Source organism: Suillus discolor (assembly GCF_016758755.1).
Source record: "Suillus discolor strain FC423 chromosome Unknown F5147scaffold_1, whole genome shotgun sequence".
Lineage (NCBI taxonomy): Eukaryota > Fungi > Basidiomycota > Agaricomycetes > Boletales > Suillaceae > Suillus > Suillus discolor.
Window position 1 is genome coordinate 1812121 of NW_024541248.1, and position 12660 is coordinate 1824780.

At 48.8% G+C, this 12660-nt stretch overlaps 4 protein-coding genes across 4 annotated transcripts; 3 read left to right on the top strand and 1 right to left on the bottom strand.

Moving 5' to 3' along the window:
• The first annotated feature begins 1443 nt into the window (after positions 1-1443).
• Positions 1444-3481, top strand: F5147DRAFT_601585 (CMGC MAPK protein kinase). The gene is made up of 12 exons (XM_041432236.1): positions 1444-1572; positions 1635-1746; positions 1800-1993; positions 2049-2109; positions 2158-2231; positions 2287-2535; positions 2592-2703; positions 2757-2905; positions 2959-3024; positions 3077-3137; positions 3189-3224; positions 3274-3481. Exons 2-12 carry the CDS (start codon positions 1686-1688, stop codon positions 3315-3317), a joined length of 1107 nt encoding a protein of 368 aa, XP_041300437.1. The 5' UTR covers positions 1444-1572; positions 1635-1685; the 3' UTR covers positions 3318-3481.
• F5147DRAFT_832189 (uncharacterized protein) lies at positions 3482-5911 on the bottom strand. The gene is made up of 7 exons (XM_041443800.1): positions 5760-5911; positions 5647-5711; positions 5210-5595; positions 5135-5161; positions 4950-5080; positions 4651-4898; positions 3482-4601 (listed from the first exon to the last, which is right to left on the bottom strand). Exons 1-7 carry the CDS (start codon positions 5826-5828, stop codon positions 3641-3643), a joined length of 1887 nt encoding a protein of 628 aa, XP_041300438.1. The 5' UTR covers positions 5829-5911; the 3' UTR covers positions 3482-3640.
• Positions 5912-6017: 106 nt separating this feature from the next.
• Positions 6018-8438, top strand: F5147DRAFT_664147 (FMN-dependent dehydrogenase-domain-containing protein). The gene is made up of 12 exons (XM_041434976.1): positions 6018-6288; positions 6348-6402; positions 6451-6711; positions 6765-6834; positions 6888-7444; positions 7496-7544; positions 7595-7611; positions 7667-7724; positions 7779-7865; positions 7924-8027; positions 8083-8193; positions 8246-8438. Exons 1-12 carry the CDS (start codon positions 6242-6244, stop codon positions 8288-8290), a joined length of 1461 nt encoding a protein of 486 aa, XP_041300439.1. The 5' UTR covers positions 6018-6241; the 3' UTR covers positions 8291-8438.
• Positions 8439-8706: 268 nt separating this feature from the next.
• Positions 8707-11956, top strand: F5147DRAFT_664150 (uncharacterized protein). Its single transcript, XM_041434977.1, has 4 exons — positions 8707-8851; positions 8902-10889; positions 10943-11425; positions 11486-11956. The coding sequence occupies exons 1-4, from the start codon at positions 8782-8784 to the stop codon at positions 11843-11845; spliced, it is 2901 nt and encodes a 966-aa protein (XP_041300440.1). The 5' UTR covers positions 8707-8781; the 3' UTR covers positions 11846-11956.
• Positions 11957-12660: the final 704 nt, after the last annotated feature.

Below are 12660 nucleotides of genomic sequence, written 5' to 3' on the forward strand. Positions count from 1 at the left end.
CGTCTCCTTGAATCTTGACATCAGCCATATCACGAGAGTGAGGAGTATGCGCGGGCCAAATGGAAGGTACCGTGAAACTGTCGTCGGGAATCAGGATGAACGCTTGCAGACTAATTTGATGCATTCTAGAGTTTAGGTACCAAATCAAAGCCCATGATCATAATGAAGGCTCGATCGTTCTGGCTTGCAAATGAAGCTTACCACGGGGTGCTCACATGTGGATTTGGAAGGAGCTGCGCATGGCAAAGGTATTGTCATTGTGTTTGACGTCTGTCGTTGCGTTCTTCAAGTTGTCGAGTCAGTTTGGTTCCTACCAGTACAGCTGCTGCAACAATGAGTGCAGATTCTTCATCGTTGATTACTTCTCATTTTACAATGCTTGATGTGATATAAGATATCATCCACAAATAATACTGGTTTTTCGTATAGAATTTGTTTTTCAAAGTCCGGCGTATGATAGTCTACCTACTACGGGAAGTCAACGTTTCAACTATTATGTACAATCACTTGTGGGAAGACGAACAACGTTGTCGACGTTGCCGCCGGTCATCGATTCATCAATGGCGCGAGAAGGTGCGAGGCGCGCCGCCAAGGCAACTAGCAATAGGATAAAAGATTGGAAAGATGGACAAATGGCAACAGTCGTAATTTCGGAAGGAATTGCTCATGGAATAACCTGAGACAGTCTACTAGTGCCAGTGGCGCAGGGATTGCACAGCCCTTGATGCAGTCCTTGATGGAGATCAATGGTGCACCGGTTGAGAGTTGAAAGCATAGTAAGCACGGCTACCATGGAGGATGCGCCGATACGTTTGCTGACACCTGTACTAACAGTCTGCTGCCAAATTCACGAGGGTCCAGGGACCAGGCCCAAGGAGCATAGCGCCCGTTAAATTGCGAATGCTGCAAATTTTCGTTTGCACTGGGCACAGGTCACGACAAAGCCCACTGCCAAGGATGCGACATCATGATCGTATCGAATGATCTCCAGTTTTTGACAGGCCACAGCTACCTCCACTTTCATGCCACACTTTAATCAAAAAAGGACTTCACCGCTGGAATCAGGCGCTTTGTAGGTTCTCGGCACACGATACCCCACTTCAAGGTGCATCATGTGATATAGATGCCCCAGCGAGTCATTTTAACTACTTGTCCGTCCTGTATGTCGAGGTAGTTCGAACAGAGCAACTACAGAGCAGCTTGCGATGAAGTCGACAGTCATGGCCCTCGTTTTCTCGATCCTGTGATAACTGGGGGTAACTGGCCCGCAGGGCTGTGGATCTGTGCTTCCGTAAACGCGATAAGATGAGACAGAGTCAGAATGTTGCCTTGAAGCTTTTGATGGCTTTTCTGCAAATAAATCGCCTGCATGGCTGTGTCTTGATGGCGCCTGTAATTGGCGGCCGTGCGGTGATTGATATGCTACCTACTATTGCCGGTACGCGGGCTATTTCAGCTTTTCCCGACTGGCGGATGTTGAAGAGATAGATACACTGCCCGTTACTAGCGCTGTTTCTGTGCCTCCCAGGCCATCATTCCTCTTCACACCGCAGATGTAACTGCATACATAAAGTTGGTGTTTTGTTTCATAAGAATCCTCAACCACATCTTAAAGTGACGATTTTTCTGTCTAGGCGACTTTCACTAAAGTTCTAACACCCTAGTAGATCTGGTTTTTCATCATAATGGTCGCAGCACCAACACCCAAAGTGAAGGTGGTGAAGTCTCTTCCTCGATTTGACGTCGGTGAGTGGCGGGTCGTCGTCTTGTAGATACCTTATGCTAAATCAGCTTTCAAGGTCCCGACTACGAGATTTTGCATTGTCTGGGTGAAGGAGCATATGGAACAGTGGTGGCTGCATCACATAAACCCACTGGCCGACAGGTAGCCATCAAAAAGATCCTGCCTTTTGACCACACGCTGTTCTGCCTTCGAACATTGCGAGAGCTGAAGCTACTGAAATTTTTTTCGGAGACCTGTGTCAATGAGAATGTTCGTCAGTTTTTTGCTCGTCGATCAAGGATATGTCATGGAGTGATCATTGTAGATCATCTCAATATTAGATATAACGAGGCCACCATCACTCGAAGAATTCAAGGAAGTGTACTGTGAGTTTATTCAGTTCATTTACCTCGGTCGCGCTGAATCCCAGAAAGTCATCCAGGAATTCATGCAGACCGATCTTCACCGTGTCATACGGACGCAACAGCTTACTGACGATCATTGCCAGGTAAAATTTGGCAACTCATCTGAAATCCGATGTGATCTGATTATTTGCTGTCCAGTACTTTACTTACCAGATTCTTCGTGGCCTCAAATCTATACATAGTGCTGATATTGTCCACCGAGATCTTAAACCGGCTAACCTGTTGCTCAACGCTAATTGCGACCTCAAAGTTTGCGACTTTGGCCTGGCGAGGAGCGTCAAAGCAACAACCCCGGGCGCCAAAGAGGCTGGGTTGATGACTGAATATGTAGCAACGCGATGGTATCGTGCACCAGAGATTATGCTTTCTTTCAAGATGTACACGAAGGTCAGTCTCCCGCGATTTCCTGATGGTCGCGTCCCTTATCGCACACGGTTGTGAAGGCTATTGATTTGTGGGCGGTTGGATGCATTCTTGCTGAAATGCTGACGGGTAAACCTCTGTTTCCCGGGCGTGACTACTCGCATCAGCTGAATCTCATCCTGGATATAATTGGTATGTCCTTTCTTGGTTTTGAAGCGTATAGCATTATGAACGTTTGTACCAAGGCACGCCAACCTTGGATGAGTTCTACTCGATTACTTCAAGGAGATCGAGGGACTATATCCGAGCTCTTCCAATCCGCAAAGGAAGGAAGTTTCAATCACTTTTCCCGAAAGCAACGCCCGAAGCCATAGATTTCCTACAGAGAACTTTGGTATGCCGACTTCTTCCTTTGAAATTATTGGACGATGATATACCTCTTTTTAGACTTTCGATCCCAAAAAGCGCTTGACGGTTGATGAAGCTCTCAACCACCCGTATCTTGCTGCATATGTAAGTCCGAATATATATATTTTCCTCTATCATACCTAACTTATGCAAACAGCACGACCCAGAGGACGAACCAGTTGTAGCATCCCTTGATCCAGACTACTTCGACTTTGACCGTGAGTTTCTTTCAAATCTCTCCGATGTGCTCACTCAGTTCCTGTTCTTAGAATTCAAAGACGACCTCACCAAAGCAGATCTGAAAGGTACGTGACTCCACTCTTCCCAATAGCTGGTGTCTTCAACTGTCTGTAGAACTTCTATACGATGAAATCATGTCCTTCATCCCGGCGCTCTAAACTATGATATTCATCATTCGACTCCTAGTAACTGTACAGGTCTCCGCCATATATTATTACCCTGGACTCAGCATCACGTCGTGGGATTCACCACGCTGGTTTATATTTACCGTCGCACTGGTTTCGACATTATCACTATATACTTGTAGTCTCATTTGCACGATAGTGGATAGTAGAGCAAATTAACAATATAGGAAGATGCAAGAATACATTGGATCTACTGACACAGCAAGTGTGTACGAATGATAATCAAGTATATTAGGATGAAAGGTAGATAGTCGAAACCGACAGTAAAAGCAGAATAAAGGTCCAACGAGAAACTATTAGCGCCTACCTCCGGCCCAAAAGCCAGTCGCTACACCCTCAACACCGAAATCACCAAATCGAGTATCCCCTTCTAACTCAGTCCCGTACATGGTACGGCGTGCGGGAGGTACTGGAGTGCCCTCTTCCGTCGCCGCCGTGCGCAGTACAGTCAGTCCCAAGCCCGAAGCCACCTCATTGCTCGACGGCTGTCTCTGCATACCACCGGCCCACATCGAGGAATTTAGACCACTTTCCTGTCCGCCTGTGGGTCCCCCTGACCCGCCCCTACCGGTCGTTCCAGAGCTACCACGGCGATGTCCGAAAATCCCGAGGTGCTCTGACTGACGACTGCGTGGTCGATCCACGTTATTTGCTGGCGATGGGGATGTGGGGGGTTCTGGATGTGGGAAGGTTCCCATTGCAGTGGGGAAAGTGAAACGAGCTGGAGTGGATGTAGGCAGACAACCAAAACGAAAGGCATCTAGAGGCGCTCCCACGGTGGTGGACACGCTCATCGATGGAGGTGAAGGTGGTGTGAAGAAATCAAGAAGGCTGTCTGTGGGCGGAGGCATCTCTACGTAATCAGGATCACCAAATATAGGGAAACTAGGTCTTGCGGAGGGTTGTGAGGGGCCAGGATTGGTGTCTTGACTACCCTGTGCGCCTGATGACGGACCTGAACAGTCATCTGCGTCCTCCGTAATGGCAGTGGAACTTAATTTAACACGCTTCTGAGCGGGCCGAGCAATTCTCTTCGCAATCTCATTTTCAGAAAGTTCTTCCTCTTGTCCGAGCTCAAAAAACGTAGTAGTGGTACTGGCAGTAGAATCTCGAAGGCGCTTCCCAAGGGTGGTACGAAAGCCAGGAAGAAGCGACACTCCCTGATTCGGGTTAACTGTCTCTCGCTCTTGATGACTGAGTAAGCCATTGGGATTCGGAGAATCGCTAGAAGTTGCTGAGGACTCTGGCAGAGCATCGCTGAAATCCCATGAGTCGAAGCAACATGACAAACGACAAAAAATCTCACCCAAGAGGATCGACTGGACTGCGCACACGTTTAGGGGTTGACGGAGGATTTGGTATTCGGTAAGGAGTCTCTTTGGGTCTCTGAACTTCACCAGCACAATGTCCAGGTGCTTGTGCACGTAGCCCCTCAATCTCCGCCGCGAGGCCCAAGATTCGTGTTTCGAACGTTTCGATAATGCCTGAGACTTTGTCTCTCAACTCAGACAACTGAGCTTTCTGATCCTCCAGTTCCTTTTGTACTGGAGCAAGCTGTAATGGACGCGAGTAAGATAAATATCGGACTACATATATTGAACTCACAGCGGCAGCCACTGCATTCTCAACTATTTGTGAGTACGAAGGCTCTGTTGTGCTTGCGGTATGCGTTTGTGGCGGTATGGAGTGTGGCTTGGGCACTAGCAAAGAATCGCTCGATTCTGCTTGTTCTGATGCTATGTGAGAGTGAGCGACTCGACAACTTGAATTCGTTTATCTAATGGACTGACATGTTAAAGCGGGGATTGGCTCTAGCTCTGCAAATGTTGAGATCACTGGATGTATCGATGAAGATTAACGCCCACCTTCAGCGATGGGGTCTTCTGAGGGCTTGACATTTTTCATACTTTTCGCCTTCTTGCTCCCTCGCGAGACACTGACAGATTTAGTCACAGCACGAGCACCGCTACCTCCGGCAATGATTGGTCGACCGACACCAAGACGATATTGGGTATCTTTGGCCTTGCGGGTTCTCGGGGTGGGATCAACAGGGGCCGACGGAGGTTTATGTTCTTTCGGCTGCTGTTCCACTTCTATTTCTCCGATAGCTTCTTCTCCCTCTTCGTCGGTATCATGGATGATTACAGATCCATTAGAGCGCCCGCGAGGTCTATCACCGGGTTGACTTATTATTCTGACAGATGTAGATCGCTGAGGCGGCTGTGGAAGAGTCCTTCGGGAAGGTTGGGGTCTATGTTCGTGATTAATTGCTGGATCGGTGTTAATATCGGGGCTAGCTCACTGGGACGCATCAAGCAAAAGCTCTATCAAAGCTTCTGTCTTGAGATTCGCCCTTACACCGTATTCCTAGTGAAGGGATTTAGTAAGAGATATAGCATGAGTGTTTTATCTGACTTTGCATAACTTCTGAATATCGACTCGTTTCATTGCCTGCAGGACCTCACGGCCTGGCATTGAGATCATTGAGAGATGGCGTTGAGATAGAGGGAAGTGAAAAGATGGAACAAGTTGCTGCTTGTGGTTGCTGGCGCGCGCGTGGTTTAAGTATGGAAACTGCACAATAACGGATGCCAGGTCCACAACGCGAGCCCAACCACAGTCACGTGATATTCTCATAATCAGATCAAACGTTAATCACTCCATTGGATTGGACCTCGACTTCGTGATCCCTTATAGAATGTTATCGGTTTTTCTTCTTTCTCTGGTCTGCTAACACGATGCCAACATTAACTTCCACGAGGCACACATCACATTACTCGACTGGGTCACTTCCAATCTCATTCGCGGACAGCCGGCCCGGCATCGACCCATCCTTTTAAATATCGTCATGCTCTAAGCTAATTTGGGGTTACGGTCTTTCCGCATTTCCATCGACGATGCAGACGTTCACTCTTGAACAAGTCGCCCAGCATACCACCACCGGGTGTGTTTTTTCATATCACGTTTCATAAATAACAATCATAATCGTCCTCATATTTTCAGCTCCTGCTGGGTCATCATCCAAAACAAAGTTTATAATGTGACCGACTTCCTCTTCGTGAGTTTCGTTCATTTGTTGTGCATGCATTTAACTAACATGCACCAGGATCACCCCGGAGGGCCGAATGTCATCCTCAGATATGGAGGAAAGGATGCTACTGCTGCATACATACCTATCCATCCATCGGACGCTTTGGACAAAAACCTTGCTCCGGAAAGGCATCTTGGTACTCTAGACGACGAGTCAATAAATCGACTAAAGGAATCAGTGAATAACAAAGTTCAAACCAAAGACGAGTTGCGCGTTGAAGAAGCACTCAAGAACAAGCCACCACTTCAGAGAGTAGTCAATGTCGAGGACATGGAAGTATGGTACTCAAGTATACTACCCTACCGCACTCTCATCACTGTAATCTGCAGGAGGTTGCGAAGAAAATCCTGTCGTACAGGGCCGTGGCTTACTATTCTTCAGCTGGTGACGATTCTATCAGTAAGTATGTGCTTTTATCTAGCTGAATTGCATTTTCAATATCAATCATACAGCGCACGTGGAGAATGGTCGTGCCTTTGGTCGCTTCTTTTTTCACCCTCGGGTTATGAAACCTGTGTCCCAATGTGACACCTCGACGACTATACTCGGTTATAAGAGCACGATACCCGTGTACATCAGCGGTGCAGCGCTAGCCCGACTAGGCCACCCATTAGGCGAGGCCAATCTTACACGCGGTGCCTATAAGACCGGCATTATACAAATGGTGTCCACCAACTCTTCTCTCTCTTACGCAGAGATAGCCGCTGCACGTGTTTCCCCAGATCAGCCTCTCTTCTTCCAATTATATAAACACGTTAACGATGCCACTGCCGAGAAACGCGTAAGAGATATTGAAGGATTAGGCTATAAGGCAATTTTCTTGACAGTCGATGCCCTGGTTCCTGGTAACCGCGAGTTGGACATCAGAGTACCACATTATCTCGAGGACTTGGAGAACCAAGGTCTCCCCACTCAGAGAAAGTCGGATGAGGACGAAGGCGAGACTGACCGACTTGGTACCGCTGGCGGACTTGTCATACATAACGATGCTGACATGACATGGGAAAAGGTGAGTTGTAGTTTAGCTCACGAGACGCCATGGAGTGACTTCTCTCTGTAGACAATACCATGGATGCGAAGCATTACGAAATTACCCATCGTCATTAAAGGTTTGTGCATTCACACCCTCGTTTATCGCTGTATCTCATTCCTGTTTCAGGTATTCAGTGTGTTCAGGTTAGTGGATATGACTCCTCGTATAAAGACCCCAGGTGGTGACAGGAGCTATTAGGATGCCGTTCTGGCTTGTGAAGCTGGTTGTGAAGGTATTGTGCTATCGAATCACGGAGGTATGCCGCGTCTGATCGTCTCTTGGAATCACTGAAGTTAACGCTATAAACAAGGTCGTCAATTGGAGTACTCTCTACCACCAATCGAGTTGTTGTACAGGATACGACAACAGCGCCCTGACGTATTTGAGAAGACTGAAGGCTGGTTTCCCGATCATCTGATCAATATTTCACTTCAACTAATACACATCTTTGATAGTGTACATTGACGGAGGAATCCGCCGTGGAACCGATGTCGTTAAAGCACTATGTTTGGGTGCCAGAGCTGTCGGTTTGGGACGCGCGTTCCTCTACGCCCAGAGTGTAAGTTGTTTCTATTCAATCGCATGTGAGTAATGTCTAACTAGCATACGTGAAGGCATACGGCGAGGCTGGTGTAGTTCACGTGGCGCGTATCCTTGAACGCGAAATCCGCTTTGGGATGCAGTCGCTCGGTGCCCGAAGCATCAGTGAACTCGTGCCGCAGATGGTAAGTACTAGTTGTACACTTGCTTACGTCTATTGAACGACTTTCCTTACAGGTTGAACGTGTTGACTGGCAGCCAGTCACCCGTGCGAAGCTGTAGATTGCAGTCCTGAGCTACAACATATATGCACACGCCTATCGTGTACTTATATACCTTGCATATATGTGGAATCTCCGTCTTCTAGACATTCACCGATTGGACACAACATCGTCGCTAACTTCTAAGTAATACTACCAACAAAAGCTGCTACTTCAAAATTGGGAAGATGTTCTGAATTTGAATCATGCAAAGCCAGCGGATCAGCACAGTTGTCCTGACTGTCTGGTCCCATGGCTGACAATATAAGCTGGCTTACTTTGTTCAGACGCATAAAACGGTGATTGGCCTCGCTCACCTTATGTAAGTTAGGTTTCCAAATTTTGACCAAACAGGAAGGTGACTGGTCATGTGACCGCGACATCAATGTTCGATTTATGCCTCGTGCGCGTTTTCGGCTCTCTTTACACCAATACTATCCCTTACTGGTGTTTGTCGCGATCTTACCAACATCAACATTACTGAAGCAATCCTCGCAGGTCAACAGATAAAGAATGGGCTTCTGTCGGAGGTGCGGGAATATTGTCATAGGAGAACGGTGTAAATGTGGTGGCACAGCAGTTGGTTTGTCCCATTTTCTTGTACCAGTCAACCCATATTGAACGTTGTGTCAGCCCCCGTAGTGCAATGGACAACTTCCAAAGAGCCCGCTGCAGACAGATGGTCTCAGACTTACGTTTCTCGTGAGAGGTCTCCGATTCGACCTCCCAGCCGCGCACAACCATTCAACTCCGACTCTACCTTTCCGACCGCCAGTGAAAGTGTTATCCCAGACGCCTCGTCTTCACTCCTGGAACGTCTACCCCGAAAGTACTCTATCACTTCTCCTTTCGGAAACCGCACTTCTGTACACATTGGATCAAGTACATCGCGGCCTGCCTCACCGCTGAAGCACTCAGTGTCGTTAAGCAACATCCATCACGAAGCCCCTCCATCACCAACAACTATCTCCGCTGCTGCAGGAGTCCTTCCTTCCCCATACGCACCCGAACTTTCCAAAGCTTATGGGTCAGTCCTTCAGCCCAAAGAATCCCTTGCATCCTACTGCTGCGCTATCTGCTCCGCTGAATTCCCACCAGACGCGACCATATACCCAGACCCTTCTGCTCCCGCAATAGATACAGACCGATTCCTGTGTCGACAATGCTTCGTCAAGCACGGTGGATCCAAAGGCGACTGCCCTTCGTGTGATCGTCCAGTGCTCATTGTGAAGAGCGAGGGTGGTTTCGTGGAAACGTCAGGCCGTGTTTGGCACAAAAGATGCTTTTGCTGTGACGGGTGTCACAAAAACATTGGCGACACTCCTATGGTCGACATATTAGGTCGACCATCCTGCGCAGACTGTTTCGAAAGTTGCTTGCAGAGGGACAATACGCCTTCCAAACCTCACCAATCTCCAGGAATAGAGAGAATAGAGCGAAGTCACGTAGGCCGCTTCCGCAGAGACTCGACAAGTTGGCAAGGAAGCCCTGCAATCGATGAACTAGAACAGCGACTCGGAATAATGAAGAGTAGAGAAGGTAGCCCCGTGATGGAAGAGCTCACGGCACGCTTAAATGCAGTGCTCAATCGCACACCTTCCAAAGATGCATCTCCGACACCAAGTGCCCTTGGTGCCTCAATGTCGCGTTATACCAATGCGAATTATCGGGGAGAAAGTCCTATTCCTGGTCGTATTTCGGAGAGGAAGTTGCCCCAAACATTTTCTCCAATGGGGTCGCTCTCCTCTGCTTTCGACAGCGTCGACTCAAGCAACAGCTCTCCGCGAGCTGATTTTTGGCAGACCAGAAGTCTCGATGCTGGTGAACGTAGGACGATACCTAGCACAACCATTCGCGAACGGGTTGAGACTCCAAAGACGAACGGATCTAGTCCCTCGTCAGGGCGACCCTCTGCTGAAGCAATTGAAGAGATGAAGAGCCGATTTTTGCCACAATCACCTTCGTCACCTGGCTCACGAACAAATGCGAGCATCGCGTGTTCCTCGTCTTCGCCTTCCTTCTACAATAATTCACCTGTAGGCAAACCCTTGGAGGGATCGCGAATCCCGCTCTCGAGACGGTCTTGCGGTTCTCCAGCGCTTCGTAGTGTAGCTAGCACTTCAAGCCTGTCATCTCCGCGCCTTTCCTGGGCTCCATCTACACCGGAATTAATGTCCGATATGTCAGACATTACGACAGAGGCTTCATCTCCATCTTCTCCCCTGCCCTTTAGTCCACCAGCACGCCATGTCGGCATCTTCGGCAATGGTAATACGCTGTATTCGCCCGACAAACCCAGTGACTTTGTTGAGTCAGAGCATGACACTCGAGAGGTTAATTCGACAACAACACCTATACCAGCCGAACAGACACTCAATCGACTTTCTATCTCTTCTACTATCCTAACACCTGATTCACTTTGCGCGAAGTGTGGAGGGTCCCTTTCTACAAGCAGAACAGCAGGCCGGTTTGTCACCGTCCCTGATGCTAATACTACAGGGCCACCGAAGACATATCACCCCGAGTGTTTCAGATGCGTGATGTGCGATGGCCCCTTTAAGGTGTCTGGGATCGGCCAAGCAGTCTTTGCCAGAGGGGAAGGGGGGGCTTGTCATGTGGAAGTCAGTCTCATGCGTTCACTCATTTACCTGAGCTATCGACTTACCAGTTGCAGTGCACCCCTCATGAAAAGGCTCGGGTCAGATCTACATCTGTTTCAGGTTCGATCACATCTGCATTCCCTTTGTTGCCCTCGCCCTCCTCGCCGTCAGAATTACGTAGGGGCATCGAGCGGCCGACGGCATCGAGTGCCGCAAAGACCGTCACTCGAGCCTCAATGACAGCCACTACCACTCCCTACTCATCATCTCGTCTGGAAAGACCAGCACCCAGGTCGTCTGCGCTTGCAGTACCCACCACGCCCCCTCGTTTTGGCAGCTCGACGACATGCCCGGCATGTTTCAAATCCGTCTCTCTTATGGAGATGGGTGTAGTGCCTGGTCCTCAAGGTTCTAGATGGCATGCCTCCTGTCTTGTGTGTGGTGGTAAGGGAGCGAATAAAGGGCGACGTGACAAATCACAACCTGGTTGCGGCAAGAAGCTGGACTCTGCTGCGAAACGGGATATTGATGGAGGTGTTTGGTGTAGGGAATGCCTTGTAAGTCCACGCGATGTTCATCTTCGAATCTAATATATTCATAACGTCATCGACAACCAGCTTCTGCTTCCCCTGGATCTGAGAAACCCTCAAGCAGACTCGCCCACCAAACCACTTGTGGCATCACTGACGGGTCGCAGCGTAGGCGGTGGCACTTCCACATCTAGAGCTGTTCAGCCCCAGTTCACAGGTACCACCACAATCGCCCGTCAGTTTACTGGGTTGCGTGGCAGTGACGCAGCGCTTGCGAGACAATTGACCGGTGGTGGCTTAAGTCCGACGAAACAGTTGGGCACTGCTACGCCTCGGCCCAGACCCAAGAGCGTGATTGGCATGAGAAGTGGAAAGAGCGTAGATGAGGGTCGGGGGATGTTCCTAGTTCGGCAAATGACCAATGGAGGAAATTCGTTTGGTGTATAAACTGTTTAGACTCTAGAGTCTGAACTCAGGACGATTATTGGAATCTATGATATGTACTTTGATAACAATAGTGCCGCGTGGCTCACATGAAATGAGAATAGATTACGGGCCCAGGAGCGTGAAGCGTACGACCAATTTTTAATTATCTATGAAGCTCGACCACGACCAAGTCATACTGATGCTCGCGTGATATCACTGAAAAATTCCAGCAAGCCATGGGTTCCGGTCAGTGCACTGCGTCAGATACCAGCACAGCTATAGTTCATATTTACATATACTTATATACCAGAGAAGTCGAATGGTGCAGCAGGCTACTGTAACGTCAGAACCATTCTCAAGGATGTGATTAGTTGACGGTTACGATTAATCTTGAAATTTGCGAGAACCTCCGGGAAATGGTAACTCCAGGCAGTAGACTTCTGGGACTTGTCTGCGTCAAGGTCGAGCGGAGTATGAACTGTTATCTGTGAGACTGACGGCAGCTGACTAGCGCTGACCGCCTGCCCTATGTCACATGCTTGATTCCGCCTTAGTGCTCATCTAACTCGACTGTGCTCCGCCGCGCCCTTCGCTGGTGCAGCAGTTAGCAACCAGTCGCCCGATCGACGCGAGCCATAGCTGTAACCCAGCGATGATATGTAGGGAACTCGTGATGGTCGTAAAAATCGTGAAAGGACGTGTCGTGGCGTACAGAAGGATGTATCATGATGTTGGCAGGAAAAAGAGATGTACAGGTGTTGGGTGGGCGGCCAACGATGAGGGAAGGAACAGCTTTGAGGCTTGAGCGCTGATTTGAAACTCCGTTCCACCAACCC